Source organism: Tupaia chinensis, unplaced genomic scaffold, assembly GCF_000334495.1.
Source record: "Tupaia chinensis unplaced genomic scaffold, TupChi_1.0 Scaffold000311_2, whole genome shotgun sequence".
Classification (NCBI taxonomy): Eukaryota; Metazoa; Chordata; class Mammalia; order Scandentia; family Tupaiidae; genus Tupaia; species Tupaia belangeri.
Window position 1 is genome coordinate 2,942,409 of NW_006159803.1, and position 26,399 is coordinate 2,968,807.

At 37.3% G+C, this 26,399-nt stretch overlaps 1 protein-coding gene across 6 annotated transcripts in view; it reads left to right on the forward strand.

Annotated features, from left to right (window-relative positions):
- Positions 1–26,399, forward strand: part of ATM (ATM serine/threonine kinase) — a 127,081-nt gene that overhangs the window by 18,579 nt on the left and 82,103 nt on the right. For 4 of the 6 annotated variants that reach the window (XM_006150955.3, XM_014588797.2, XM_014588793.2 and 1 more), the window contains 15 exons: positions 2,954–3,123; positions 4,975–5,346; positions 5,832–6,017; positions 8,555–8,650; positions 9,441–9,666; positions 11,653–11,778; positions 12,584–12,709; positions 13,525–13,614; positions 15,409–15,580; positions 17,148–17,347; positions 20,808–20,890; positions 20,985–21,140; positions 22,348–22,423; positions 22,545–22,675; positions 24,812–24,932. In XM_006150955.3, coding sequence (XP_006151017.1) covers positions 2,954–3,123; positions 4,975–5,346; positions 5,832–6,017; positions 8,555–8,650; positions 9,441–9,666; positions 11,653–11,778; positions 12,584–12,709; positions 13,525–13,614; positions 15,409–15,580; positions 17,148–17,347; positions 20,808–20,890; positions 20,985–21,140; positions 22,348–22,423; positions 22,545–22,675; positions 24,812–24,932 — 2,331 coding nt within the window. The remainder of the gene's footprint in view (positions 1–2,953; positions 3,124–4,974; positions 5,347–5,831; positions 6,018–8,554; positions 8,651–9,440; positions 9,667–11,652; positions 11,779–12,583; positions 12,710–13,524; positions 13,615–15,408; positions 15,581–17,147; positions 17,348–20,807; positions 20,891–20,984; positions 21,141–22,347; positions 22,424–22,544; positions 22,676–24,811; positions 24,933–26,399) is intronic. The other 2 variants (XM_027772858.1, XM_014588796.2) reach the window with 2 other exon arrangements.

The following is a 26,399-nucleotide window of genomic DNA, read 5'->3' on the forward strand; positions in this document are numbered from 1 at the left end:
CGCCACCACCCTATAGCAAAAACCTCTTAAAAAAAAAAAAAGAAAGAAAAAAGAAAAATCTCATAAATATTTGGAATTACCCTCTTTTTAAAGAATTATTTTATTGGGAACCAGCAGTTAGCGTAATGGTTATGTCGCTGGATTCCCACATAGTCGACCAGACCCGGTGGCTTAAAAAAACTCATGCCGGGCGCGTGTGCGTGTGTGCCCAAGATCCCGTGAGGAGAATGGAGGAGAAGGGATTGCCGCGTGACCATCCCTCCTGAGGGGGGGGATTTCTCGCTTTCTGTCTCTCTATGTCTCTCTGTCTGGTGAGCGCATGCGCCCTATAGTGAAAATCTCTTCCCCCCAAAAAAGAATTATTTTATTTAACTTTATTTAGTTATTTATTTTCATTTGACAGAGAGGGACAGAGCGAGAGAAAGAGAGAGGGAAAATGAGAAAGCAAGCTGTCAGGTCTGGGACTTGAACCGGGGTTGGACATGTGGGAGTCCAGTGTCCTTTACCACTACACTACCTGCCAGCCCCTGGAATTACCTTTTTAACTTAAAAGATAGCTGTCATGGGTATGGACTTCATAAAGCCTAATAATCAATTTTATAATTTTTTATATGATCCCTTATTTAATTAGGTTCTTGGGAAAAAATTTAGAAAACCAATTTGTGAGGATAAACTTCATTTGTAAGGGCAAACACAAATTGCAGGTAGCCCTGGAGCTGAGGAACAGCTTTGATTTTTGGTAAAATTTGCGAGTCCACAACTTTCTGATCAACCTTGTGCTACTCTGAAGTCTCATATTTCTCCTTCTCTGTGTTGAAGATGTCACTTTCCTGGTGTCTGGGCTTCCACAGTTTCTTTTTCTTGAAGTAAGCATCGGTAAGGCGCTGTGGGATTTTTACTTTGCTAATATCAATTTTCATGGAGGTGGCAATGACAAATTTCTGGTGTGTTCTACGCAGTGGAACTCGATTGAGAACCAGCGATCCAGTTACAAGTAGCAAGCCACTGCTCAGCTGCTTCAGGAAAACCACTCTCTTGCCTCTGTGGCATCCAATGAGGATGATCAGAATGGTCCCTGGAGTGATGCTAGCTCACAGCTTTCTCACATGCTGACTGAAGGGTTTTTTCCCGTGGCTCAACAGCTTTTGAGGCACATCTTCAGTAGGATAATACCTAGGCATTTTGCACAGTTTAACCACCCAGGTACTACCATTCTCGTCTACACCAACTGGTTTTTGTGACAGTCACAAGAACCTTCTCCTTCTTTTTCTTTTCAATCCTGGATTTAGTGGCCAAGTACTTCCTCTTGTATGTGGCCTTCCTAGAATACATGGCAGACCAGGAGTATCTGCCAATGCCCCGGACTAGGACGGGATTTCAGCTGCAATGGGGCTTCTCCTTCTTGGGCTTTTTTACCTTGGGGTCACCCTTTTTAACCTTGCCACTGGCATCAGCCTTCTTGGCTTCAGGTTTCTTCTTAGTATCCTACTTCTCAGCTTTTACACCTGCCATCTTGTATAGTGGGAAAGAGAACTAAACTCCCTCTCAATTTTATAATTCTTAGAATTTTGTCTGTAGGAATAAGAGGACCTTCACCCTTCTGTTTCATTTTTTGAAATTGAACTGGAATTCACATAGCCTAAAATGCACTATAGAGTGTGTAGGGGTTTCAGTATTTTTACTGTGTTATTTGACCATTATCACTAATTCTAGAACATTTCCATTACTCCTCCAAAAAACCTAAGACCTATTAAAAGACTCAATTCTCTGCTTCTCCTAGCCCTTGACAACAATCTCTAATCTACTTTCTATCTCTATGGATTTACCATTTTGGATATTTAATTTAAATGAAATCATACGGTATATGCTTTTTTGTGTCTGACTTTTTTCATTTAGTATATTTCTAAGATTCAACTATGTTGTACCATGAATCAGTAATTCATTCCTTTTTATGGATTAACTGTATTCATTGTATGCATATACTACATTTTGCTTACCTGTTCATTAATCTATGGGCTAATGTTTCTCTTATTTTCTTTCTTTCTTTTTTTTTTTTTTTTTAGCACCAGAGGGCTCATGTGCTTACTAGAGAGACAGAGAGACAGAGAGAGAGGGAGAAAGCACTTTCTGGTGGGATGTGGTCACCTCACAATCTCTTCTCTTCCATTTCTCTATCCTGTCAGTATTTGGGGCACAAATGCACTCAAGCTGGCATACTTTATATATTTTTTTAGAAGTTTTTGCTGTAGGGCACCTGTGCTTGCCAGACAAACAGAGGACAGAAAGTGAAAAATCACCCCTTGGGAGGATGGCTGCGGCGCAATCCCTTCTCCTCCGTTCTCCTCTCAGGATCTTGGGCACGCACGCACACGCGCCTGTCGTGAGTTTTAAGCCACCGGGTCTGGGATGCGAACCGCAGCTGACTACGTGGGAGTCCAGCGACATAGCCATTACCCTAACTGCTGGTCCCACTCTGGCATATTGTTCAAACTGCCAGATTCGGGATTCAAACCATAGTTGGTCATGTAGGATCTGGCTCTCTTAACTTCAGTATTTCAGGACTAGCCTCTAGTGTTTCTTAAGTATCTTTTTTCCCAGAGGTGTGATTAACATCCTAGGTAGTGATTTAACTCTTGTCAAATATTTTCTCAGTGTAAAATTTATAATTTAATCCTTTTGAAAATAAAGGCTTTTTGCTTTACTTTTAGGTTGTTGGTGCTTTTAATAAATAATCTCAAGAAATACAACAGATACATTACTTAGTATCTGCTTTGTGTGTGTCATTATTATCATGCAAAATATTTATTTCTTATGTTATCATAGTATATAATTTATTACTTTTTTTTTTTAAATGAGTTCCCTGAATCTTCATTTGAGAAAGATTCTCTCCCTAATGGAGATATTTGGAAACAGTAGCGATGGGAGAAAAAAACGGTTTATTTTTATTTTCTAGGTTTTTAATGAAGATACCAGATCCTTGGAGATTTCTCAGTCTTATATTATTACACAAAGAGAATCTAGTGATTATAGTCTACCTTGCAAGAGGAAGAAAATAGAACTAGGCTGGGAAGTAATAAAAGATCATCTTCAGAAGTCACAGAATGATTTTGAACTTGTGCCTTGGTAAAAATTTTATATTTTTTCTCATTTAATGTCATTTGGGTCTCATTTACTTTTTTCCCCCAAAAAACCTCACTAATATTCTTTTATCTCGCTGGTCAGAACTAAGTCATTTGTATACTCCTAAGTGAACTACCAGCAAGGAGAAATGTGAATTCCATGACATGTTGAGATCAGCCATGAATTTGCTGTGGCTAAGAATAAAGACACTTTTCTTAAGTATATCACCCTAGCAAGGAAGAGGGGATTGGCATTGGTAGGTAGTCAGTAGTGTCGACCTGATGGAATTCACTGAGTTGTGTACCTTAACATAGAACAGCTCTTGTATGCCTAGCACTGACCAATAGAATTACTAGTTAGAAATGAAAGCCTTCATAAATCACAGTAATTTTGACTTTCTGCCATAATAAAATGTTATTTTTTTTAGCTTATTTTCATATAGTATTCTTAAATACTTTAATACAGGGTCACTGAAAAAGTTATGTTGTATTTTTCTGTTTTTGTATGCAAAAATGCGTCATGACTTTTCGGATAACCTAATAATGAAATAAATTTGGAATTCTGTGAAATCTAAAGTACTAGTTCTGGTAAGAACCTTTAAAATCTATGCAGTTCAGCCTGGATGCTTTACTGGAAAGAAAATTGAAACCCAGAAGGATTAAGCAGCTTACCTAAAAATAGTTAGAAACTTATGTTCAGAATTGCAATCAATGCTTTTTATATTTTTTCCATGTTTTTGTAATGTTTAAATATACTTAAGTTCAGGGAAATATTTGATTTAGATACTTACTGCTTAAGGTCATGATTATTTTATATAGTTGAGTATCTATTACAGTCTTTAATTTGTCCATTCAGTCAAAAGTTATTTATTGAATACCTGCTATATGCCAGACATTAGGGACACAGAGATGAATAACATCAGGTTCCTATTCTTTAGAACATGCATTTTAGAGAATTCACAGCAAATTATTACCAAATTAATTCATTTGGAAAAACAGTTCTTTGGCTTTCTTTGTCCTATTTTAGAGGAATGGTTTTGGTAACTAAAGAACAGAGATGGGCAAAATACCTTAGAAGCAGGATATTGTTAATTTAGTTATCATTTATTTATTTAATTTGCTACTGAATGCATGCACTTGCCAGAGAGAAAGAGACAAAGTGAGAAAGCATCCCCTAAGGAGGATGACCACACTGTAGTCCCTTCTCCATTCTCTTTATCTTTACGGGATTTTCTTCTCACACATGCTCCTGGCATGTTTTTCATGCTGCCAGGTTTAGGACTTCAACCACTCAGTTGTCCATGTGGGATCCAGCCACCTTAGCCGCCACCCCACTTCGCTGGTGCATAATTAGTTACTTTATCTTTTCAGAGAGATTTTTGCTATAGGGCGCATGTGCTTGCTGGAGAAACTGAAAGCGAGAAATAACCCTCAGGGAATGGGCATGCTGCAATCCCTTCTCCATTTCCTCTCAGGATTTTGAGCATGTGCACGCGCACTCACACCCAGCGGGAGTTTGAAGCCACCAGTCCAGTACTCCAACTATGGTCAACTAGGTGGGAGTTTAGCAACATAACCATTATGCCATCTGCTGGTCCCAATTTAGTTATCTTCTAAAGTTTTTGTTAAAAGGAAGTGTAATTGCTTACCCAGTTAGGGAAAATGTTACCAGTTTTCCTTCCACTTTAGGGAGTAGGATGAAATAAATATGAGAGAGTAGTATAGAAAATTGTGCTGATGCTTTAATTACCATGTTGTAAGGATACTATATCTCTCTATTTTTTTTCTAAAATATAAACATACATATAACAATTTAGGATAATTTTATTTTACCCTCTGATTTTCTTTCTTTTAGGCTACAGATTGCAACCCAATTAATATCAAAATATCCTGTGAGTTTACCTAACTCTGAGCTATCTCCCTTACTGATGATACTGTACCAGCTTCTACCTCAGCAGCGACGTGGAGAACGCACACCATATGTGTTACGATGCCTTATGGAAGTTGCATTGTGTCAAAACAAAAAATCAAACCTGGAACACTCACAGAAGTCAGATTTATTGAAACTTTGGATTAAAATTTGGTCTATTACCTTTCGTGGTATAAGTTCTGAACAAATACAAGCTGAGAACTTTGGCTTACTTAGAGCCATAATTCAAGGTAGTTTAGTTGAGGTTGACAGAGAATTCTGGAAGTTATTTACTGGGTCAGCCTGCAGACCTTCATGGTAAGTTGAACATGCATTATATCAAATGTTGCACACGTATGCTCATGTGCACACATGGCTCACATTTCTGATTATTTTTATAATTTGTTATTTCAGTTCAAGATTTTAAATTCTATTTCAGGGTTTTTTTTCTTTTTGGTTTGACTACGAAGATGTAATGAATGTATAAATGTGAATTTAGTTTCAAATGTGGGGAATTAAAAGCCAGTCTTAATAATTTGTTTAAAAATTATGAAGACTATAATTTCTTTTATCTGTAACTTATAATTATTTGCAGTTTATAAACTTTTTTTGCGGTACTGCATAGTGTTATAAAAGTTTTCAATCAAGAATCTTTTGAAATGTAATCAGGTTTTATCATTTTTATTTTCATTTAGTCAACTATGTGTGCATGCCTGGCACTATCCTAGTGGTAAAAAAGGTAGACAAGGTCTCTATCCTTTCCAGAGCTTACTCGGATCAATCATATTTTGTTTTCGTTTTAGTCCTGCAATATGCTGTTTGGCTTTGGCACTGACCATCTGCATAGTTCCGGAAACAGGAATAGTGCAAAATATATGTGAAGTAAATAGAAGTTTTTCTTTAAAGGAATCGATAATGAAATGGCTCTTATTCCATCAGTTAGAGGATGACTTAGAAGACAGTACAGAACTGCCTCCAATTTTTCTCAGGTAATTTCAGTTCTTCAGCATGCTGCCGGTCTTTTTCTTTTGTAAGACTTCCTCCACTTGTTTGATACCAGGCGGCTTTATTGTATAGAGAAAATGCAAGATTTCCCAGAACTAGTACTAAATTCTGAACATTCCTTTTGAATTTGTTGCTATTTTGAGAGAGATTTTTACTATAAGGTACATGCACTTGACAGAGATAGATAGGAACAAGAAATCACCCCTGAGGGAGGATGGCCATGCTGCATTTCCTTTTTCTCCATTCTCTTGGGATTTGGGGCACACATGCCCATGCATCCAGTGAATTTCAAGCCACCAGGTCTGGGAGTCAAACTATAGTTAGCCACACGGGAGTCCAGCGCTTTAACCACTGTGCCACCTGCTGGTCCCTATTCCTTTTGTTTTTATAGTCAACTGTCCTTTTGTACCTGAATCATTTTATTGAAATCAATAAAATATATTTTATTGTGAGAATATGGTGGATGCATGTGAAGAATATGCATCTAATTTTTTGTGTACTTATGTGTTTGTAATTGTTTATAAATCGGTTCATATATCTCAGGAGGGTGATTCCTGCATCGTTAATCATAATTAGAGTATTTTCTGGGTAAAATATGTTAAATGAATGGAGTGAGACAATTTAGGATTTAAGAATTAGAATAGAGAAGCAAAACAAGTTGATCACTTAACTTTTCCACAAATGGTAATTGAAATCGAATGGTTAGAGAATAGACTTCAGGATCCTAGAGCTTTTGCTTTAATTTCACAATTTTTTATGTATTTCAGCAGTTAGCGTAATGGCTGTGTCGCTGGACTCCCACGTAGTTGACCGTGGTTCGAGTCCCGGACCCGGCAGCTTAAACTCACGCCGGGCACGTGTGCGTGCGTGCCCAAGATCCCAAGAGGAGAATGGAGGAGAAGGGATTGCGGCGTGGCCATCCCCCTGGGGAGTGATTTCTCGCTTTCTGTCTCTCTGTTTCTCTCTGTCTGGCAAGCGCACGCGCCCTATAACAACAACAAAAAAAAAACTTCTCCAAAAAAAGAAAGAAAAAAGTGATCTAGAAAAGTTAGATGTGGGGCCAGCAGTTAGTATGGTTGTTAATACGCTGAATACCACATGGTCAACTTAGTAGTTTGAATCCCTAGACTTGGTGGGTCAAAAAATCATGAACGCATGTATATGCATGCCCAAAATCCTAAGAGGAGAATAGAGAAGAAGGGATTACAGCATGGCCATTCCCCCTGGGAAGTTATTTCTCATTTTCCCTCTTTCTCTTATGTGAGCTTAGTTGCCCTATGGCAAAAACCTAAAAAAAAAAAAAAATTAGATATTATACTCCTTCAATAGAAATGATAGTAGCATAATATGCATTGTCCTTTAATTCTCCTTTCAGATATTAAATTAAGCACACTAGGTCAGTAGGTGACATGGTGGTCAAGGTGCTAGACTCCCACATAACTAACCATGGTTCAAGTCCTGGACCTGGCAGTCTGAAAATCATGCCAACCCCATATGTGGGCATGCCAAAAATCCTGGGAGGAAAATGGAGAAGGGATTGCAGTGTGGCCATCCCTCCTAGGAGCTGATTTCTCACTTTCTCTCTCTCTGTTTCTCTCCAGTGAATATATGTAGCCTATGGCAAAAAATACAATTAAAAAAAATTTAAGTACAGATTAATTAAGAATTTGATTTAGGATTCAAGTTTTAGGGGTCAAGAACATGGATGTTAAAATTTAAAGAATTCTTGGCCTGGTACGAGCAAGTGGCTTGATAGTTAAGGCACTGGACTCCCATATGGCCAATTATGGTTTGAGACCTGGACCTGGTGGCTTCCTTTTCTCCCTTTCTCTACCTCTCCGTCTTTCTCTTTCTGATGAGCATATGTGCCATGTAACAAATTAAAAAATAATACTATTGATAAATAAAAATAAAATAAATCTCTTTTTTTGGAGAGGTTTTTGCTATAGGGCGCATGCATGCACCAAAATGACAGAGAGTCAGAAAGCGAAAAATCATCCCCCAGAGGGGATGGCCACACTGCAATCCCTTCTCCATTCTTCTCCTGGGATCTTGGGCACGCACTGAAAGGTTGTGATGGGAAATTAAGAACATATAATTTGTGAGAAATGAGTATATGTGCCCAGCGTGAGTCTAAGCTACTGGGTCCGGGACTTGAACCGCAGTCGACTACATGGGATTCCAGCGATACAGCCGTTGCACTAACTGCTGGTCTGCAAAATAAAATAAATCTTAAAAAAAAAAAAAAAAAAACGAATCCTGGCCCAGCTGTGGTGGTATAAGCTATAGAGGTGCTGCTGGGCAATGCTGGAGACCATATGGGAATGTTCTGGGTTCACATCCTGGGTCTACCTAATAACACTGGGCATACCTTTGATCTTGGCATGCTGCCGGCCTGGGGTAATACCTTGTGAAGGGAACTCCCTATCTTTCATTAAGAAAATAAATATTTTAAAAATTTCGAAGAATTCTTTAAATGGCTTTTGGCCTTTTAAGTCAGTCATCTTATTTTTCTTCATAGTAATTTTCCTCATCTTGTACTGGAGAAAATTCTTGTAAGTCTCACTATGAAGAACTGCAAAGCTGCAATGAATTTTTTCCAGAGTGTGCCAGAATGGTATGTTACCTATTAGAATTCTGTGTTACTTTAAGATAGAGCTTTAATTACAAATACAATAATTTTAATAGAGTAGCAGCTGCATCTTAATAATTCTGACCTAATTTGCTCAAGTAAAAAATAATTACAGTGGTTAGCCACCGAAATTGTTAATTCAGTGACTAATACATGTTCTGTAATTTTAGATCAAGGTACTATCTTTAAATTCCGTACAGTATATTGATAACACATGACAAGTACCAGTGAAAAAAACTGAAAGGTTGTGATGGAAAATTAAGAACATATAATTTATGAGAAATGAGTGACTGAAAGTGATTTCTCATTACAAATCCCCTGGCATGCAGATTCCTAACTTCCCTCAAGTAGACATAGGTGAAAGAAACTCTGTATTTTGGAGAAATTGCAGTCGAAAAGAGGGTTTCAGACAATATTATTCCCAGTATATGTGTCTCATATTTTTTTTTCTTTTTAGTAGAAATTTGCCTTTCAAATTATAACTTGCATTGTCAAAAATAGTTATGATGTATTTTTTTATGCAAAAATGCTTCATGACTTTTCCAACAGCCCAATATTTCCTATATATGTTAGTAAAATTTACCACTTAATAATGAAATTTGGTACAAGTAGGAACCAAAGAAGAGAAGCATTTTTAAAAATGTATTAATTGTATAAGCACTGTTTGAATGATGAAGACATTATGTTAAAGTTTTCGTTTGTAATATATTGCTAATATGTGGAGGTGAGGTATTAAGTTGTTTGATTATAAAATAAAAATCTTACTTTCTTAAAGTGAACAGCATCAAAAAGATAAAGAAGACTTTTCATTCTCAGAAGTAGAGGAACTGTTTCTTCGAACAACTTTTGACAAGATGGATTTTTTAACCAGGGTGAAAGAATGTGCTGCAGAAAAGCACCAGTGCAGTACTGGCTTTTCTGTACACCAAAATCTCAAAGAATCACTGGATCGCTATCTTTTGGGATTAGCAGAACAACTTCTAAATAATTATTCATCTGAGGTGAGATTTTTTTAAAAAGACTGTTTTTGATTGACTTTGGGAAGGCTGTTATGAAGGAACGAAGGGATAAGAAAGGCAGTAAAGAAGATGAGAGAGTGGTGGTCTTAAAAGCAAAGTAGCAGTACATGGCCACAAATAGGGGAAACTGAAAAAAGGAAAACTGAAGAGTAATAATTTGAGTACTTACTTTGTACCAGGAATTTGGGTAGCCGTAAAAGAATTCTTTGGGTAGACTAATGCGGAATAGTAAAAATTTGAGCATAGGAACTATATGACGAAAAGAATGTCAATACCAAAGGAAGGAAGGTTAAACGTAACCTGAACAGGTTTAATAGATTTTGGTGACATTTGAAGGAGACTGATTAATAAGGGTAAAAACTGAGTTATAAGTTATCCTTTTTTTGACATCATCTGGGAATTTCTTATATATAATTTACCTTAAAGTTACAAATTCTCATGAAGCCAGCAGGTAGCGTGGTTGTTAAGGTGCTGGACTCCCGCATGGCCAGCTATAGTTTGAGTCCCAGACCTGGCAGCTTGCCTTCCCACTTTCGCCCTCTCTCTCTGTCTTTCTATGGTCAGATTAAAAAAAAAAAAAAGATGAAAAAAATTAAATAATTTTTTTTTTTTATAAAAAAGGGCCGGCAGGGGGCGTGGTGGGTAAGGGTGCTGGCACAAGGGTGGGTGGCGTGGTGGTTAAGGGTGCTGGACTTCCACATGGCTGACCGTGGTTTGAGACCTGGACTTGGTGGCTTGCTTTTCCACTTTCCAATCTCTCTCTCTTCCTCTATTTGATCTGGTCAAAATAAAATAAATAAAGTTAAACAAAATAATTCGTTAAAAAATAAGATAAAATTACCAATTCTCTTTATATGTACTATTCTCTTTCCAAAACTCTTTCTTTCAATTTGAAATGTCTTTCTACCCATTTCTGTGTATTCACATCATCTATATGTTAAAATCTTTGTTAAAGCCTTCCTTAGATCATCTCAGCCATAGTCCTTGTGACCTCCTTGATGCCTTGGTACACGGCAAATGATAAGATACTTGTTGAGTAAAATGAAGCTTACAAGTTACTCAAAGGAATGAGTTTAGTAGCCAGGACAAATGACCCAAGGGACCAAAAAGAAGCAGTGTGCCTGTGTCCTCTTTCTTCCCTTAATTACTGACCTTCTTCTGTATCACAGCTCTAACCACTTTCATTACAAAATAATTTAGTTTTCCATATTTTCTGCTAAAATGCAATTTCTTACAATATATAAGCAAAAAAAGTGAAAATGTTATTTTTCTTTGTAACTTTTACAAATTCTTATGTAATTCTATAAAATTGTCCAAACAGTATCTACTAGCAAAAATGCTTTGTGCTAGTCTGTGTAAGTCAGGCACTTATCTTTTGGAAGCTCAAGATGTCATTTTAATGTCTCTTTATATTAAATCTAATTTCTACTTACATTCTAAGACATGGACATTGATTTGTCCATCAAGCTTGTTTTTTTGTTTTTTAATTTTTTTTTTATATCCCAATCACAAATATTCAAGAGCTTATATATAAGGGCCAGTAGGTAGTGTGATAGTTAAGATGCTGGACTCCTATATGACCAACCGTGGTTTGAATCCTGGACCTGGTAGTCTTCTCTCTCCCTGGTAAGTGCATGTACCCTGTAGCAAGTTAATGAATAATAATAAATAAAATAAATAACCCTTAAAAAAAAAAAAGAGCTTATTTATATTACCATGTGTCACTATAAGGGGAGATGTATTACGTGACCCTTAGGCGATACTTAGGCTGTTTCTCTTTAAAATTCTGGATATCATAACTGTACAGTGATCTCATAGATATATTGAGAGATGTTCAGAACATGCTACCTTCTAACTGAACAGAACTTCTGTTTCTTAATATGTACATAGAATTTTTAGAAAAGATAATTCTGGAATACCCAACATTATTTCTGAAATGTATTTTTTTAACTTATGATTTGCTTTAAGACTACAAATTCAGAAGTGCTTGTCCAGTGTTCAAGTCTTTTGGTGGGTGTCCTTGGCTGCTATTGTTATGTGGGTGTAATGGCTGAAGAGGAAGCATATAAATCAGAATTATTCCAAAAAGCCAAGGTAAGAGAACTTATGCTAATAAAGTTCCAGATAAATATGAATGAAATATACGTCTGGGAAAACTGTTATTTTGTATAGACAGTATAAAATTTTATATAGATTAACCCTTTTTCTTTGATATATGCAATTTGAGAAAAAATACTACGTGTCCCTCCTAAGATTTGAAATTATTATAAACCAACTATAAATATATTAAATAAATTAATTAATTTCAGTCTCAGCATAAAATCTGAATTTTATCTGTACTTTAAAATGTTTTCTCTGCCGGATCACCAGATGGCATAATGGTTACATCTCTGGACTCCCACGTAGTCCACCATGGTTCAAGTTCCGGACCCAGGAGCTTGAAACTCTCCAGGTGCACATGTATGTGTGCCCAAAATCCTGAGAGGAGAATGAAGGAGAAGGGATTTAGCATGGTCATACCCCTGGGAAGTGATTTCTTGCTTTCTGTCTCTCTGTCTTTCACTCTCCAGTGAACACATGTTTTTAAGACAAAAATGTCTCAAAAAAAGAGTTCTCTGCGATTATTTTATTTTAAAGAATCTTGATTAAGTATATTAATCAAGTGGGCTTTAAGTGGGAAACTTAAATCTCTTGGTACTACTCTGTCAGTGGTGATTTACAAAAAAGAACAAGTAATAAGATTTGTCATTTTTTTCAGTAGTCTCTAATTTTTAATTCTAGTATATGACCATCTATAACTTCTAAATATGCCTAATTTTATCTTTTAAGGGGAATTTTATAAAGCAATTCTAAACTGAAATTTAAACTGGAATTTGACTTTTCCTTGTATTTTTAATAGTCTCTAATGCAGTGTGCAGGGGAAAGTATCACTCTGTTTAAAAATAAGACAAATGAGGAATCCAGAATTGGCTCACTGAGAAATATGATGCATTTGTTTACAAGTTGCTTATCTAACTGTACTAAGGTAAGATATTCTTCCTCCTTGACAATATAGCCCATTAATGGTGTTGATTAATGGTTGGTGGTGTTACTGGTTTTTTTGGTCCATAAGTTTATAAATTGATTTAAAATTAAATTGAGTGGTAAATAAAGGTAATATCCAGAGGAATTTGTTAATTTGAGCAGTAGATAATTTGAGTTTCTCATGAAAGGAATTTCATCATTTCAGGAAGGTTTCTGAGACAGTCTTACCACCTTTATGAAAATTACACAAATATTAATTATTTGTTGACTACTGCAGCTAGTAAGCATCACAAAGATAACAACTCCACCATAATCTTTTCCCCAGATTATCTTACAACACTTAGTAGCAAGAGTTCTATTATGTATAATCTTTGAGGGTTTTGTTTTTGGTTTTGTTTTTTGGAGCAGCCTTGTAGAGTAGCTGACTGAGCAAGAGTGTTAATTATAATCGGAAATATCTTTGAAAGATACTATTAAATACATTGCTACATATCAAGATTATCTACATATATTTTTGGATTTGTAGTATGTTTTTACGACTTGTAGTATAAGTGGCAACAAGAGTAATGGGAGAATAAATTATATCTTACCTATGTTTAGGGTCAGTAGATGGCACTTTAATGTTACTTGAAAACAAAGATACATGCTATAGTTTTATTAATCTAATAAAAGAGGTTAATGTTTTTGAGGCAGCTTATATTTTGACATTATATAGTAAACTCCTTACCTCCATTTTCTTCAAAATACAGAAAATATCTTTTAAGAATACTTGTTTGTGTGTGTGTGTGTGTGCTTACTTCATTGTCTTAATTACAGCAGAATCCAAATAAAATTGTATCTGGCTTTTTCCTGCGATTGTTAACATCGAAGCTAATGAATGATATTGCAGATATCTGCAAAAGCTTAGTAAGTATGCATCCAGTTTTATTACCTTTTTTCATTTATTCTAAGAGCCTATTTTTTTTTTAATGAAATCCCTTAAATGGGGATGCATCTCACAATATATGGCATATTTTTCTAAATTGGAAATTAAATAAAGTCTTTTAGTTTGAATGGAAGTTATTTGATTCTTTTTTTTTTTTTTTTTTTTTTTAAGAGGTTTTTGCTATAGGGCATGTGCACTCACCAGAAAGATAGAGAGAGACTAAGAGACAGAAAGCAAGAAGTCACCCCTAGGGGATGGCCACACCGCAATCCCTTCTCTTCCATTCTCCTCTCAGGATCTTGGGCACACACATACATGCTCCCAGCATGAGTTTAAGCCACCAGGTCCAGGACTCTAACCGCGGTCAACTACATGGGCGTCTAGTGACATAGCCATTACGCTAACTACTGGTCCCTTGATTGCTTCTTAATATCAGAACCTAGCATAGTGTCTGGCATTTAGTTTCTCAGTAAATACTAGACTGAAAGGTTCAGAACAATCATCTAGGCTCAGATCTATTTCTGTGTTAGCACTGGGTCAAAATTCAAAATAATTCTCTTTTCTTTTTTTGTTTAAAGCATTATTATTTTTAATTTGCTATAGGGCATATGCACTCACAGTGGGAGGGTGGAACAGGGAGTGGGTAAATAAGATGCCAGGTCTGGGACTTAAACTGCAGTTAGCCATGTGGGAGTCCAGTGCCTTAATCACCACTCCTCTCTTCTTAAAAAAGACAAAAACCTGGACCAGCAGATTGCATAATGGTTACATTGCTGGACTCCCATGTAGTTGACCGTGGTTTGAGTCCTGGATCCAGTGGCTTGAAACTCAACGCCAGGCACGTTTGTATGCGTGCCCAAAATCCCAAGAGGAGAATGAAGGAGAGGGGATTGCAGTGTGGCCATCCTCCTAGGGGAATAGTTCTCACTTCTGTTTCTCTGTTTCTCTGGCATGTGTACACAACATATAGCAAAAAATCTCTCTAGAAATAAACAAAACAAAAGCCTTGTCAGACAAACAATAAATTTTTATTATACTATTTTTCTTTTTCTATACAAATGAATTTATGCCAAAATTTATGCTGTTGTTTGAAACAATTCCTGGCACACATAATAGATATAAGTAACTTCAATATCTATCGAGTGAGAAAATATTCTGTAATTGGATTTTTTTAATTTCATGATAAACCATGGTCATTTTTTTCTATGTCATAATACTAATTTTAGAAGCTATATATTCTATTTGGTAGCTCATGGTATTCCACTGTATGAGAATAGTGTATGTGAGTATGTGAGTGTGTATACAAACATAAATATGTGTGTATTTTTTAGCTCATGTGGTCTTCATATTTCAAGTGGCTTCTAAAACATTTGTTACAAAAAGTCCTGCAGAAAACATTCTTGTACTTTTATTTTGTCTATTATGCATGTGAAGGATATAGAATAAATTCTAGTAGTGGACTCACTTTTCAACAGAAATGTGAATTTTACTTTTTGAAGGAGCATTTTTTTATTGTTGTTCCCCGAAATAGTGACACTGATCTATACTTTTCTCCACACACTCATCAATTTTGGGTATTGTAAAACTTAATAGAAGAAATTAAAGCTTTATGTTACTCTGCATATCCACGTTCCTATTGTTGGACAGTAGAAATAATCCTGTAGTATTCACACTTATATTTGACTCTTGAATTATTTGATTAGGGGAATTTTAACTACAGCCTGCTTCTTAAAGAGGCCACCTTGAACAGAAAATCTTGTTTCTCTTCTTTGAAGGCATTCATTATCAAAAAGCCATGTGACTATGGAGAAATAGAATCAACAGAAGATGATACTGATGAAAACCTAATGGAGTCAGAGGATCAGTCATCCATGAATCTGTTCGATGATCACCTTACTAATAGTGTTAGTGATGGAAATGAATTTGGAGAGAATCAAAATGCTATTGGTAATACATAATTACTTTTGGGGATTTATTTTGCCTCTTAAAACTAATTTGGTATTATTATAAAAGGCCTCTTTTTTTTTTTTTTTTAATTTTATTTATTTTTTTTAATTTGACCAGAGAGGGACGGAGAGAGAGTGAGAAAGCAAGCTGTCATGTCTGGGACTTGAACCATGGTCAACCATATGGAAGTTCAGTGCCTCCAGCTACTATGCCACTGCCAGACCCCAAAGGCCTCATTAATAATCAATTATATGCTCATTTTTTTCCCTTAGCATAGTATATTAGGATTATTACATTTTATTACATTTCTAATATACTTTAAATAGCTCTGACTTCTTTTTTTTTGGGGGGGGGGAGAGATTTTTGCTATAGGGCACGTGCGCTCGCCAGAAAGACACAGACAGAAAGTGAGAAATCACCCCCCAGGGGGGATGGCCATGCCGCAATCCCTTCTCCTCCATGGATCTTGGGTACGCACGCACACACACCCACGGTGAGTTTAAGCCACCGGGTCCGGGGCGTAAACCATGGTTGACTACATGGGAGTTCAGCGAATAGCCATTATGCTAACTACTGGTCCCAATATCTCTGACTTTTAATTGAATTTATGAGTTTTCTATCTTATAATTCATAGGAATACTTTAAAATGATTGTTACAGAAATAAAGGCATATGATAAATTATTTGGACAACAGAAAGCAGGAGAGTGAAAAAGCACTAATAATGCTAGCACTTAACCTTTTTCTTTTATTTTTGTATAGATCCTTTCAGAGTTGTGATCAGCATCAACATTCACATACCTTTCATAGCTCATCTGTTTAACATTAACGATAATCATTTTTTTTTTTTTTTTGGAGAGATTTTCACTGTAGGGCGCGTGCGCTCGCCAGACAGACAGAGAGAGACATAGAGACAGAAAGCAAGAAATCACCCCCCAGGGGGGATGGTCACGCCGCAATCCCTTCTCCTCCATTCTCCTCTCGGGATCTTGGGCATGCACGCACACGCGCCCGGCGTGAGTTTTAAGCCACCGGGTCCGGGACACGAACCGCGGTCGACTACGTGGGAGTCCAGCGACATAGCCATTACGCTAACTGCTGGTTCCCAATGATAATCATTTTTATAACTACCTGTGTTGATAATCATACTTTTCATAGATTCATAATACAATCATAAGTACATAGTTTACTGAAAATATTTTGCCAAAAATTTTTATGCTTTTGTTTCCCTGTAATAACTATCACTACAGTAAATATTTGTCTATGTAGATTTTTCTGTATTTTTTAAAGAAATATTTTATTTAACTTCATTTGTTACGATTTCTTAATTTGACCAGAGAGAGATAGTAAGAAAGTAGGAAAGCAACCTCCTGGGTCCAGGACTCAAACCACGGTCAGCCATATGGGAATCCAGCAACCTTTAACCAACCACCATTGCCACCTTCCGACCCCACTTTGCATATTTTTTTATTTTTCTGGAGTGACCTTTCGAGAAGAGTTTTGAAGTTTTTAGTGTGTAATTAATTTCTTCTTAACATTTTTCCCTTATATACTTCTTTTGAATTTTAGGTGCCATGAATCCTTTAGCTGAAGAGTATCTGTCAAAGCAAGATCTACTTTTTTTAGACATGCTCAAATTCTTGTGTATGTGCGTAACTACTGCTCAGAACACTACTGTGTCATTTAGAGCAGCTGATATTCGGAGGAAATTATTAATGTTAATTGATACTAGCATGCTAGACCCTACTAAATCACTCCACCTACACATGGTAAGTTAAGTAACATAAGAAGCTCTTTGATTCTATTTGATGATACTGACAAAGTGTTATGGGCTTACATGTAACAGTCACATAGTATCCTTAAAGACTTGAAATTGCTTCTTAGAGAAATGAATCTGAAACTACTTGTAGAATAAGGGACCAGCAGTTGGCATAATGGCTATGTTACTAGACTCCCATGTAGTCGACCATGGTTCGAGTCCCAGACTTGGTGGCTTAAACTTATGCCAGACGCATGTGTATGCGTGCCCAAGATCCCAAGAAGAGAATGGAGGAGAAGGGATTGCAGTGTGGCCATCCCCCCTGGGGAGTGATTTCTTGCTTTCTGTCTCTCTGTCTTTCTGGCAAGCACACACGCCCTATAGCAGAAACTTCTCAAAACAAAACAAAAAAGAATACAGTTTTAATGTGCTATAAAAACAATTTACGTAGATTCTAAAACATTAAAACATGCATGAGTTTTGGATAGATTTATTCTCTTTTTGTATAATTTGATTGTTATAAATTATTTTAGACTAAATCTGAAACATTGTGTTTGAAGTCTGAATCTTATCTTGGGACTTTGTTTATATGTTTTTCATTATTTTATATAATTTTAAAGTGACACTTTAAAGTTACAAGAATACTACATAGGACACCCAAAAACCCTTCATAAGCTTTTTTACAAAAAAAAAAAAAAAAAAAAGAGACATTTATTTATTTATTTAATTCCATTTGTTATTATTTTTTAATTTGACCAGAGAGAAAGGGAAACCAAGAAAGCAAGCCATCAGGTCCGGGATTCAGACTGCAGTTAGCCATGTGGGAATCCAGAGCCTTAGCCACCATGCCACTTGCCAGCTCCCCTCATAAGCTTTTACAGTGAACATTTTAGCCCATTTGCCTGAATATTTCCTCTCTTTCTGTCTGTACTCATGTACACATACACAAGTAATTTTTTGAACCATTTTGAGATTAAATACTCTCTTCTATATAGCCCCAGTATAATCATCGAAACCAGGAAATTATATCACTGCATTTAGTTGTGAAATCTGTTCATTCTCCTTCAGTCTGAAACAATTCCTTAATCTTTCCTAACCTTCATATTTTTCAGTAGTCATTCTCTATAGAGCCTCTCTTTTGGGTTTATCTGATATTTTGCCTTGTGATTAGATTTATAATTTGCTGAGAATATTATAAAAGTTATCCTTTTCCTGCCCTCACCCTTTCTATCCATCTTCCTGAAAGATATCTTCAACTCAGTTCTAACATCTCAGGGTTTGTTTATTTCTCTGTCCAAATTTATAATTCCTGTTTTTGGCAGTAAAATACAGCTTCTTGCTTAACCTCAATATACTTTCCCTTTACTCAGTAATCTTATGTGTAAATAATCTCTGGACCATGTGGCTCACTCCTTAACCCCAGACCTAGTAAACCTGGCCCAGCAAGTGGTTAGGTGTATGCTATGTCACATCCTCAGTGGCAAATTGGCAATGTACCTTTTGAGTCTTTAATTAGAACCTTTGGTAACAGCCAGCATGCAGATGGAGTCTCTGATGGAGTCCCTAGTCATGATTCCAGCTATGGTGAACATGATCTTTTAGTACCAGCAAACAAGTTTGATCTTACCCTGCCTTCAGCTCCAGCAAACACTCCAGTAAAGTCTCTACAACCAAGGGGATAGGTTCTATGCTTTTTCTTAATACTTTGATGTTTAAAGTCACTTCACAACATTCAATAATAGCACACACGACTCCATGTCAAATAATTGAAAAGGGACATTTAAATTTTTTTAATACTTGAGAAATATTAGAAATGTCTTTTTTGGGGACCAGCAGTTGGCATAATGGCTATGTCACTGGACTCCCATGTAGTCGACTGTGGTTTGAGTCCCGGACCCGGTGGCTTAAACTCACACTGGACCCATGTGCATGCGTGCCCAAGATCCCGAGAGGAGAATGGAGGAGAAGGGATTGTGGCGTGGCCATCCCCCCTGGGGGAGGGGTGGAATTTCTTGCTTTCTATCTCTCTGCCTCTGTCTTTCTGGCAAGCGTATGTGCCCTATAACAAAAACCTCTCCAAAAAAAGAAATGTCTTTTTGTACATTTATAATAGCTAATAGGGGGGGAAAGTTGTTATGATTTCTTAGTATAGCTAGAAAGTGGCCCCAAAACTGGCCACTTAGTTATAACTACTTTCATAAGTGGTAGTTGCCGAAAACTCCTCTGTATTCATTGATCAATAGATTATCTTCTTCTCTGTCCATGAGTTTCTCTGCTTTCCAAAATTCATAAGTAGAATAGTTTTGGGATTTTTTTTTTTTGGTTTTTTTTTTTTTTTTTTTCCTAGTTTTTATTTGCCTTAGAGCGTGTGCACTGGAGGTGAGGAGAGACAGACACAGTGATAGGGCAAGTGAGAAATCACTCCCCGGGGGGATAGCCACACTGCAATTCCTCTTCCTCCATTTTCCTCCCAGGATCTTGGGCATGCATGTACACAAGCCTGGCCTGAGTTTCAAGCCCCTGGGTCCTAGACAAACCATGTGGGAGTCCAACGACATAACTGCTACACCATCTGCTGGTCCCAATGGAATAGTTTTTAAGCATTGAACTCTTACATGCAAACATTATTTTGAAAAGATTAGAACATAATAAAGTTTCAGATTCTTGCTCAAACTCTTAACTGTAGCCATAGTAAAGTCATTTATTGAATTCAAAAATTGGAATTAAACCTTTATACTTATTTTTCTCTAAACCTCACAGTTATCTGATTAGGTAAATGATATATCCCCATTTTAGAGATGAGAGTACAAAGGGCCTACATGATATAGAGTAAGTCTGTTTTTCTTTTGTGAGAGATTTTTGCTATAGGGCATGTGTGCTCACTGGAGAGACAGAAGCAGAAAGTGAGAAATCACTCCACAGGAGACATTGCCATGCCACAGTCCCTTCTTCACTCTCCTCTCGGGATCTTGGGCACTCAAGCACACACACCTGGCATGAGTTTCAAGCTACCAAGTCTGGGATTCGAACTGTGGATGGACATGTGAAAATCTAGTACCCCTCAACCCCTATACTACCTACTGATCCCACATCAAATTTTTTAACCACACAAGTTAAGATTGAAGTGCAGAGATTTGAATCTAGATCTGTTTGACTTTAAAGCATTTTTTAAAAAATTATTTCTTTAATTTTATTTATTATTATTATTCATTTGTAATTTGACCAGAGAGAGAGAGAGAAGGAAAGTGAGAAAGCAAGTCACAGGTCCGAACTGCAATTGGCCATGTGGGAGTTCAGTGCCTCAACTACTACACCACCTGCTGCCCTGATTTCAAAGCCTTTGTAAACTATATACTCTCATTTAAAATTTTCTCTCTCTTTCTCTGTATATGAGTTGATGATTACATATATATACTTTTTAAAATAAATGATGCATGAAAACTGATTTTTTTTCCTCCTTACCATCTTAGTATCTAGTGCTTTTAAAGGAGCTTCCCAGAGAAGAATATCCCTTGCCAATGGAAGATGTTGTTGAACTTCTGAAACCCCTATCGTAAGAGATTAAAACTATATTATGTTCCCTTTAAATTTATTAGGTAACTGATACATTCTGTTAAGCTTAGAAGGGAAACTTTTTTTCACTGCAGCAACGTGTGTTCTCTGTACCGTCGTGACCAAGATGTTTGTAAAGCAGTTTTAAGCCATGTCCTTCCTGTAGTGACAAACCTAGGTCAAGGCAATATGGACACTGAGAGCACAAGGGATGCGCAAGGACATTTTCTTACCGTGATTGGAGCATTTTGGTAGGTAGACTCTGTTTTGTTTAGTTTTATTCTTTTGCTACATTTGGATACTAATGCGAACATTTTACTAACATTTTACTAACATTTCTGTGTAACTGATTTCTTCCCATTCTCCTGTGTAACCACATATATGTTTTTTTTAAAGAATTATTTTATTTTTTATTCATTCATTTATGTTTTAATTTTACCAGAGGGGAGTGGGGGGAGAAAGTGAGAAAAGCAAGCCACCAGGTCCAGGACTTGAACCGTGGTCAGCCATGTGGGAGTGTCCAGCACCTTAACCACCACTCCACCTGCTGGTCCCCCCCATATACATGTTTTAACGATAGGAAAATATAATTTGTATTGCCTTGTTTAATTGAAGAATTACATTGATTTTTTTCCTTATGGCTTGACTTTCTAAACTATTGAGTATATTCCCCCCACAGATTTTTTTGTTTGTTTAGGACTACACACTTTACCTTAATAAACATTAATGCTGGAATGCTGTAGGATTTTTTGTTTGTTTATTTGTTTTTAAGAGAGAGTTTTGCTATAGGGCGTGTGTACTCACCTGAGAGAGACAGAAAGCGAGAAATCACCCCCCATGGGGGATGGCCACTCCACAATCCCTTCTCCTCCGTTCTCCTCTTGGGATCTTGGGCACTCATGCATATGTGCCTGGTGTGAGTTTTAAGCCGCTAGGTCCGGGACTGGAACCATAGTCAACTAAGTGAGAGTCCAGTGAGTTATGCCATCTGTTGGTCACATCCCTGCATGTTTTGAATATCTTTGATATGTAGGCCTAGTTGCTATGGTTCAGCCGTAATCCAAGTGTCCTGCAAGGCCAGGAGCCGTTTGACAAACTGTGGGTTTAGATCCCTGGACTGACCTGAAAACATGTTAGGCACATATGTGCTTCCCAGAATCCTAAAGAATTGGAGACAGAGGGAAGGGGATTGCCGCAGGATGAGACCATGTGGTTCATTTCTCTCTATCTTTTTTTCACATGTGTGTATATGTACTCGCTCTATACACACACACATATGCGCGCGTATACATATACTGCAGTCAACCATGTGGGAGTCTAGCACTTAAGTACCATACCGTCTGTTGCCCTCACAAGAAGTCTGAGAGCAACCCCTAATAACCATAATATGCAGTGATTTTTTTCTGATAGCTTTTAGTGGAATGTTTATTTGACATTGAAACACTTACTTGATTTCAGGCATTTGACAAAGGAGAGGAAATGCACATTCTCTGTAAGACTGGCACTAGTAAAGTGTCTAAAAACTTTGCTTGAGGTAAGTTCTTTTTCTTAGTAAAGTCTTCACTGAAATTTTTAAAGCAATCTTTGTTTCTGTTTTAATGAGTGACTTTTCTCTTAATATTTCATATTTAACCTCAATCGTTCATTTCCTACAGGCTGATCCTTATTCAGAATGGGCCATTCTTAATGTAATGGGAAAAGACGTTCCTGTAAATCAAGTATTTCCACAATTTCTTGCTGATAATCATCACCAAGTTCGCATGTTGGCTGCAGAGTCCATCGATAGGTAATAGGTCGAGCATTCATAAAGTATCTGGGATGCTGCAGATAGTAATGCCGTGTGTAGCACAGTCACAGCTCACTAGTTGTGATAGTAAGCATAGCGGACCCTTAGAGAATATACACTGGCCTGGTACATAGGTTCACTGTTAATCTGACAATTCTGTTACTTAGATGCTATTATTCTCCTCATTTTTAAGTGAAAACTCTATGGCTTCTTGAGATAAAGTCACTACCTATTGTTGGGACAGAGAGGCAGCCCGTGGTTGACTTGAGTGAAGTGTATTTATTACCACTTAAGGGAGAAGTATAATGTTGGGATATTTTCATGATTGTATGTGAGTTTATAAAATGCTAATTGGCACATTTTACATTTTGCTAACTATATTTACTTGGCACTGGAATGATTATGTCATGGCTATCTGCTTTGTGTTTGAGTACCTGAATAAGCTAATGTTAGTTTAAGTACTGTATGTTTATCAGATTGTCATTTTTTTTTAAGAATGATTTATTTAATTTTATTATTACTTTTTTTAAAATTTTATTGTGACACATGTGCTTACAGAAGAGAGAGAGAAAAAAAATAAGAAAACAAACTACCAGATCCAGGAGTTGAACCACAGTCAGCCATGTGGGAGGGTCTAATACCAGATCCAGGAGTTGAACCACAGTCAGCCATGTGGGAGGGTCTAATGCCTTAATCAGCAAACCACCTGCTGGCCTCTGTCAGATTGATTTTAAAATTCCAAATTAGGGCCAGCTCTGGCCTGGTGGTTATTGCAGCTAGATCCAACATGGCCAACTGCAAGATCTGAAACCAGGACCTGGCAGTTTGAGAAATACATGGGGCATGTATATTCATGTGCCCAAAATCTTAAAAAGGATGGAGAGACAGAAGAGAGGGGCAGTAAGACCTTTCACCCGGCAGTGCCTTCTGTTCTTCCTCTCTCTCTGTCTCCCTGACAAGTGTTTGTACCCTCGAGCCAAAAACTCTAAAATTGTAACCTTCTTCTATAAAATCTCCACTTTGTACTCCCTATTAATAAAGCACTGACTTGCTTTATTTTTCTCTGTAGCATTGATTATATTTGAAGACATCTGAAATATTCATTATTTCTTTTGTTTGTTTTTTTCAAAGAGATTTTTGCTATAGGGCTCAAGTGCTCACTGGAGAGATAGAAACAGAAAGCGAGAAATCACCCTTTGGGGGGATGGCCATGCCACAGTACCCTCTCAGCCATTCTCTTCTTGGGGACTTGGACATGTACGCACACATGCCCCGAGTGAGTTTTAAGCTGCCACCTACCTCTGAGACTCAAAGTGTGGTCAACTATATGGTAGCCCAGTGATGTAACCATCACGCCATCTGCTGGTCCCAAAATATTCATTGTAGTTACACACATGTACTTCTTCCCATTCTGCATGGATTTAGTCTCCTAAAAAGCACCGACTTCTGTCTATTCTTTTCATTGCTATAACTGTAGCACCTAATGCAATACTTGTCATATGGTAGGTGCTCAATATTTATTTGTAAAATAAATGAGTGTTTTTTTTGTTTTGTTTTGTTTTGTTTTGTTTTGAGAGGTTTTTTGCTATAGGGTGCGTGCGCTCGCCAGATAGAGACTGAAAGCAAGAAACACCCCCAGGGGGGATGGTCACGCCGCAATCCCTTCGCCTCCATTCTCCTCTCGGCATCTTGGGCACGCACGCATACGTGCCTGGCATGAGTTTTAAGCCACCGGGTCCAGGACGCCAACTGCGGTCAACTACATGGGAGTCCAACGACATAGCCATTACGCTAACTGCTGGTTCCCAGGAATCTGTAAACTCTTTAATTAGTGTTTAACCAGGAGACCATAAACCTTTTCTGACTAGTATAAGTTCCATACTGTTCAAATTTGGGTGATAGTTAAAAGATCTTATAAAACTTTCAGTTCCAGGAAAAAAGAGATTATATTTTAAGAATCCCAATACTAAGCAATTGGTTTGAACTTCTTTAAATGAGACTCAGATCTCATTAGTCATTTGAAAACAGAGCTAGTATGTTAGCCTATTTTACAGAGTACTTTAATTTTGTTGTTATTTTCTTTGGAAAGTAAAATTTGAAGTAAAAAAAGGGTTTTACTTTTTTTTCTTTTAAAAGATTATTCCAAGATATGAAACAAGGAGATTCTTCCAGGGTATTGAAAGCACTGCCTTTGAATCTTCAGCAAACAGCTTTTGAAAATGCGTACTTGCAAGTTCAGGAAGGAATGAAAGAGATGGTAATTTTAGAAATATTTATTTGCTATTGTCATATGCTTTCTATGAATGTGCTGATATTACTATACCAAATACGCTGTATATTATATTTTACTATACCAAGTTTGGCATAAGACATTACCCGTTCACAATATGAAGCTACTCTAATACAACAGTATGAATTGAATGAAATTATATTATTTGTAGGTCAGAATGTGTTGAATAATAGTGATTTCTTTATTTTTTTTTCCCCTTTGTTATAGAGCATGCATGTGCGCCTAAGAGAGAGAGAGAAGAGAGAGAAAAGCACGCTCCAAAGTCTGGTCACTCCATGATCTGTTTCAGGCTGACGTGGCTGGGGATTTGGACTGTGGTTGCCATGTGGGATCTGGCTTCTCTCGAGTGGCACATTACCATTGTGCTACTGGATTGGTCCAGCAATTTCATTTGGTTCACCTTCTATGTAGCATTTTTTGTAGGGGAAAATAAAATTCATTTTAGGTTTTCTTGGGAGTATAAATGGCTTTTTTATGAAGAAAATTATTTTGTGTAAGGTATGATTAAAAGCTAATGAGGATTGGGACCGGCGTAATGGCTATGTCCCTGAACTCCCACATAGTCGACCGTGGTTCGAGTCCTGGACCCAGTGGCTTAAACTCATGCCGGGCATGTGTGTCTAAGATCCCAAGAGGAGAATGGAGGAGAAGGGATTGCAGTGTGGCCATCCCCCCAGATAGGGGTGTTTGCTCGCTTTCTGTCTCTCTCTGTCTGTCTGGCAAGCACACACTCCCTATAGCAAAAAACAACAAAAAAAAAGCTAATGAGAATAAATGATTGTAGGGAGAAATGGATTGAGAAAGAGACTTAACACAGGATCAGATTATCTTGGGTTTTTTTGTTTGTTCATCTTTTTAATTTGCTGTAGGGCGCATTTACTTACTGGAGAGAGCAAGAGAGAAAGTGAGAGATCAACCCCCCCAGAGGGAATGGCCATACTGCAGTCCCTTCTCCTCCATTCTCCTTCTAGGATTTGGGGTACACACACACATGTGCCAGATGTGCTTTTCAAACTACTAAGTCCAAGACTTGAGCCAGTCAGCCAAGAGGGATTCAGCTGCTTCAGTCACCATGGCAAGGGCTGGTCTTGTTAGTTTGTTTTTCCAGTGGACCTTTTGATTTTCACATTTCTCTGCGGAATAAAAAAAATTTTTTTTTTTGAAAGTTTTTTGCTATAGGGAGTGTGTGCTTGCCAGACAGACAGAGAGAGACAGAAAGCGAAAAATCACCCTCCAGTGGGGTGGCCACACCACAATCCCTTCTCCTCCATTCTCCTCTTGGGATCTTGCGCACGCATGCACGCATGAGTTTAAGCCACCGGGTCCAGGACTCGAACCGCGTTCCACTACATAGGAGTCCAGCGACATAGCCATTACGCCAACTGCTGGTCTTGGAATAAATGCTTTTATAAAAAATGATAAAACATTGTTTTA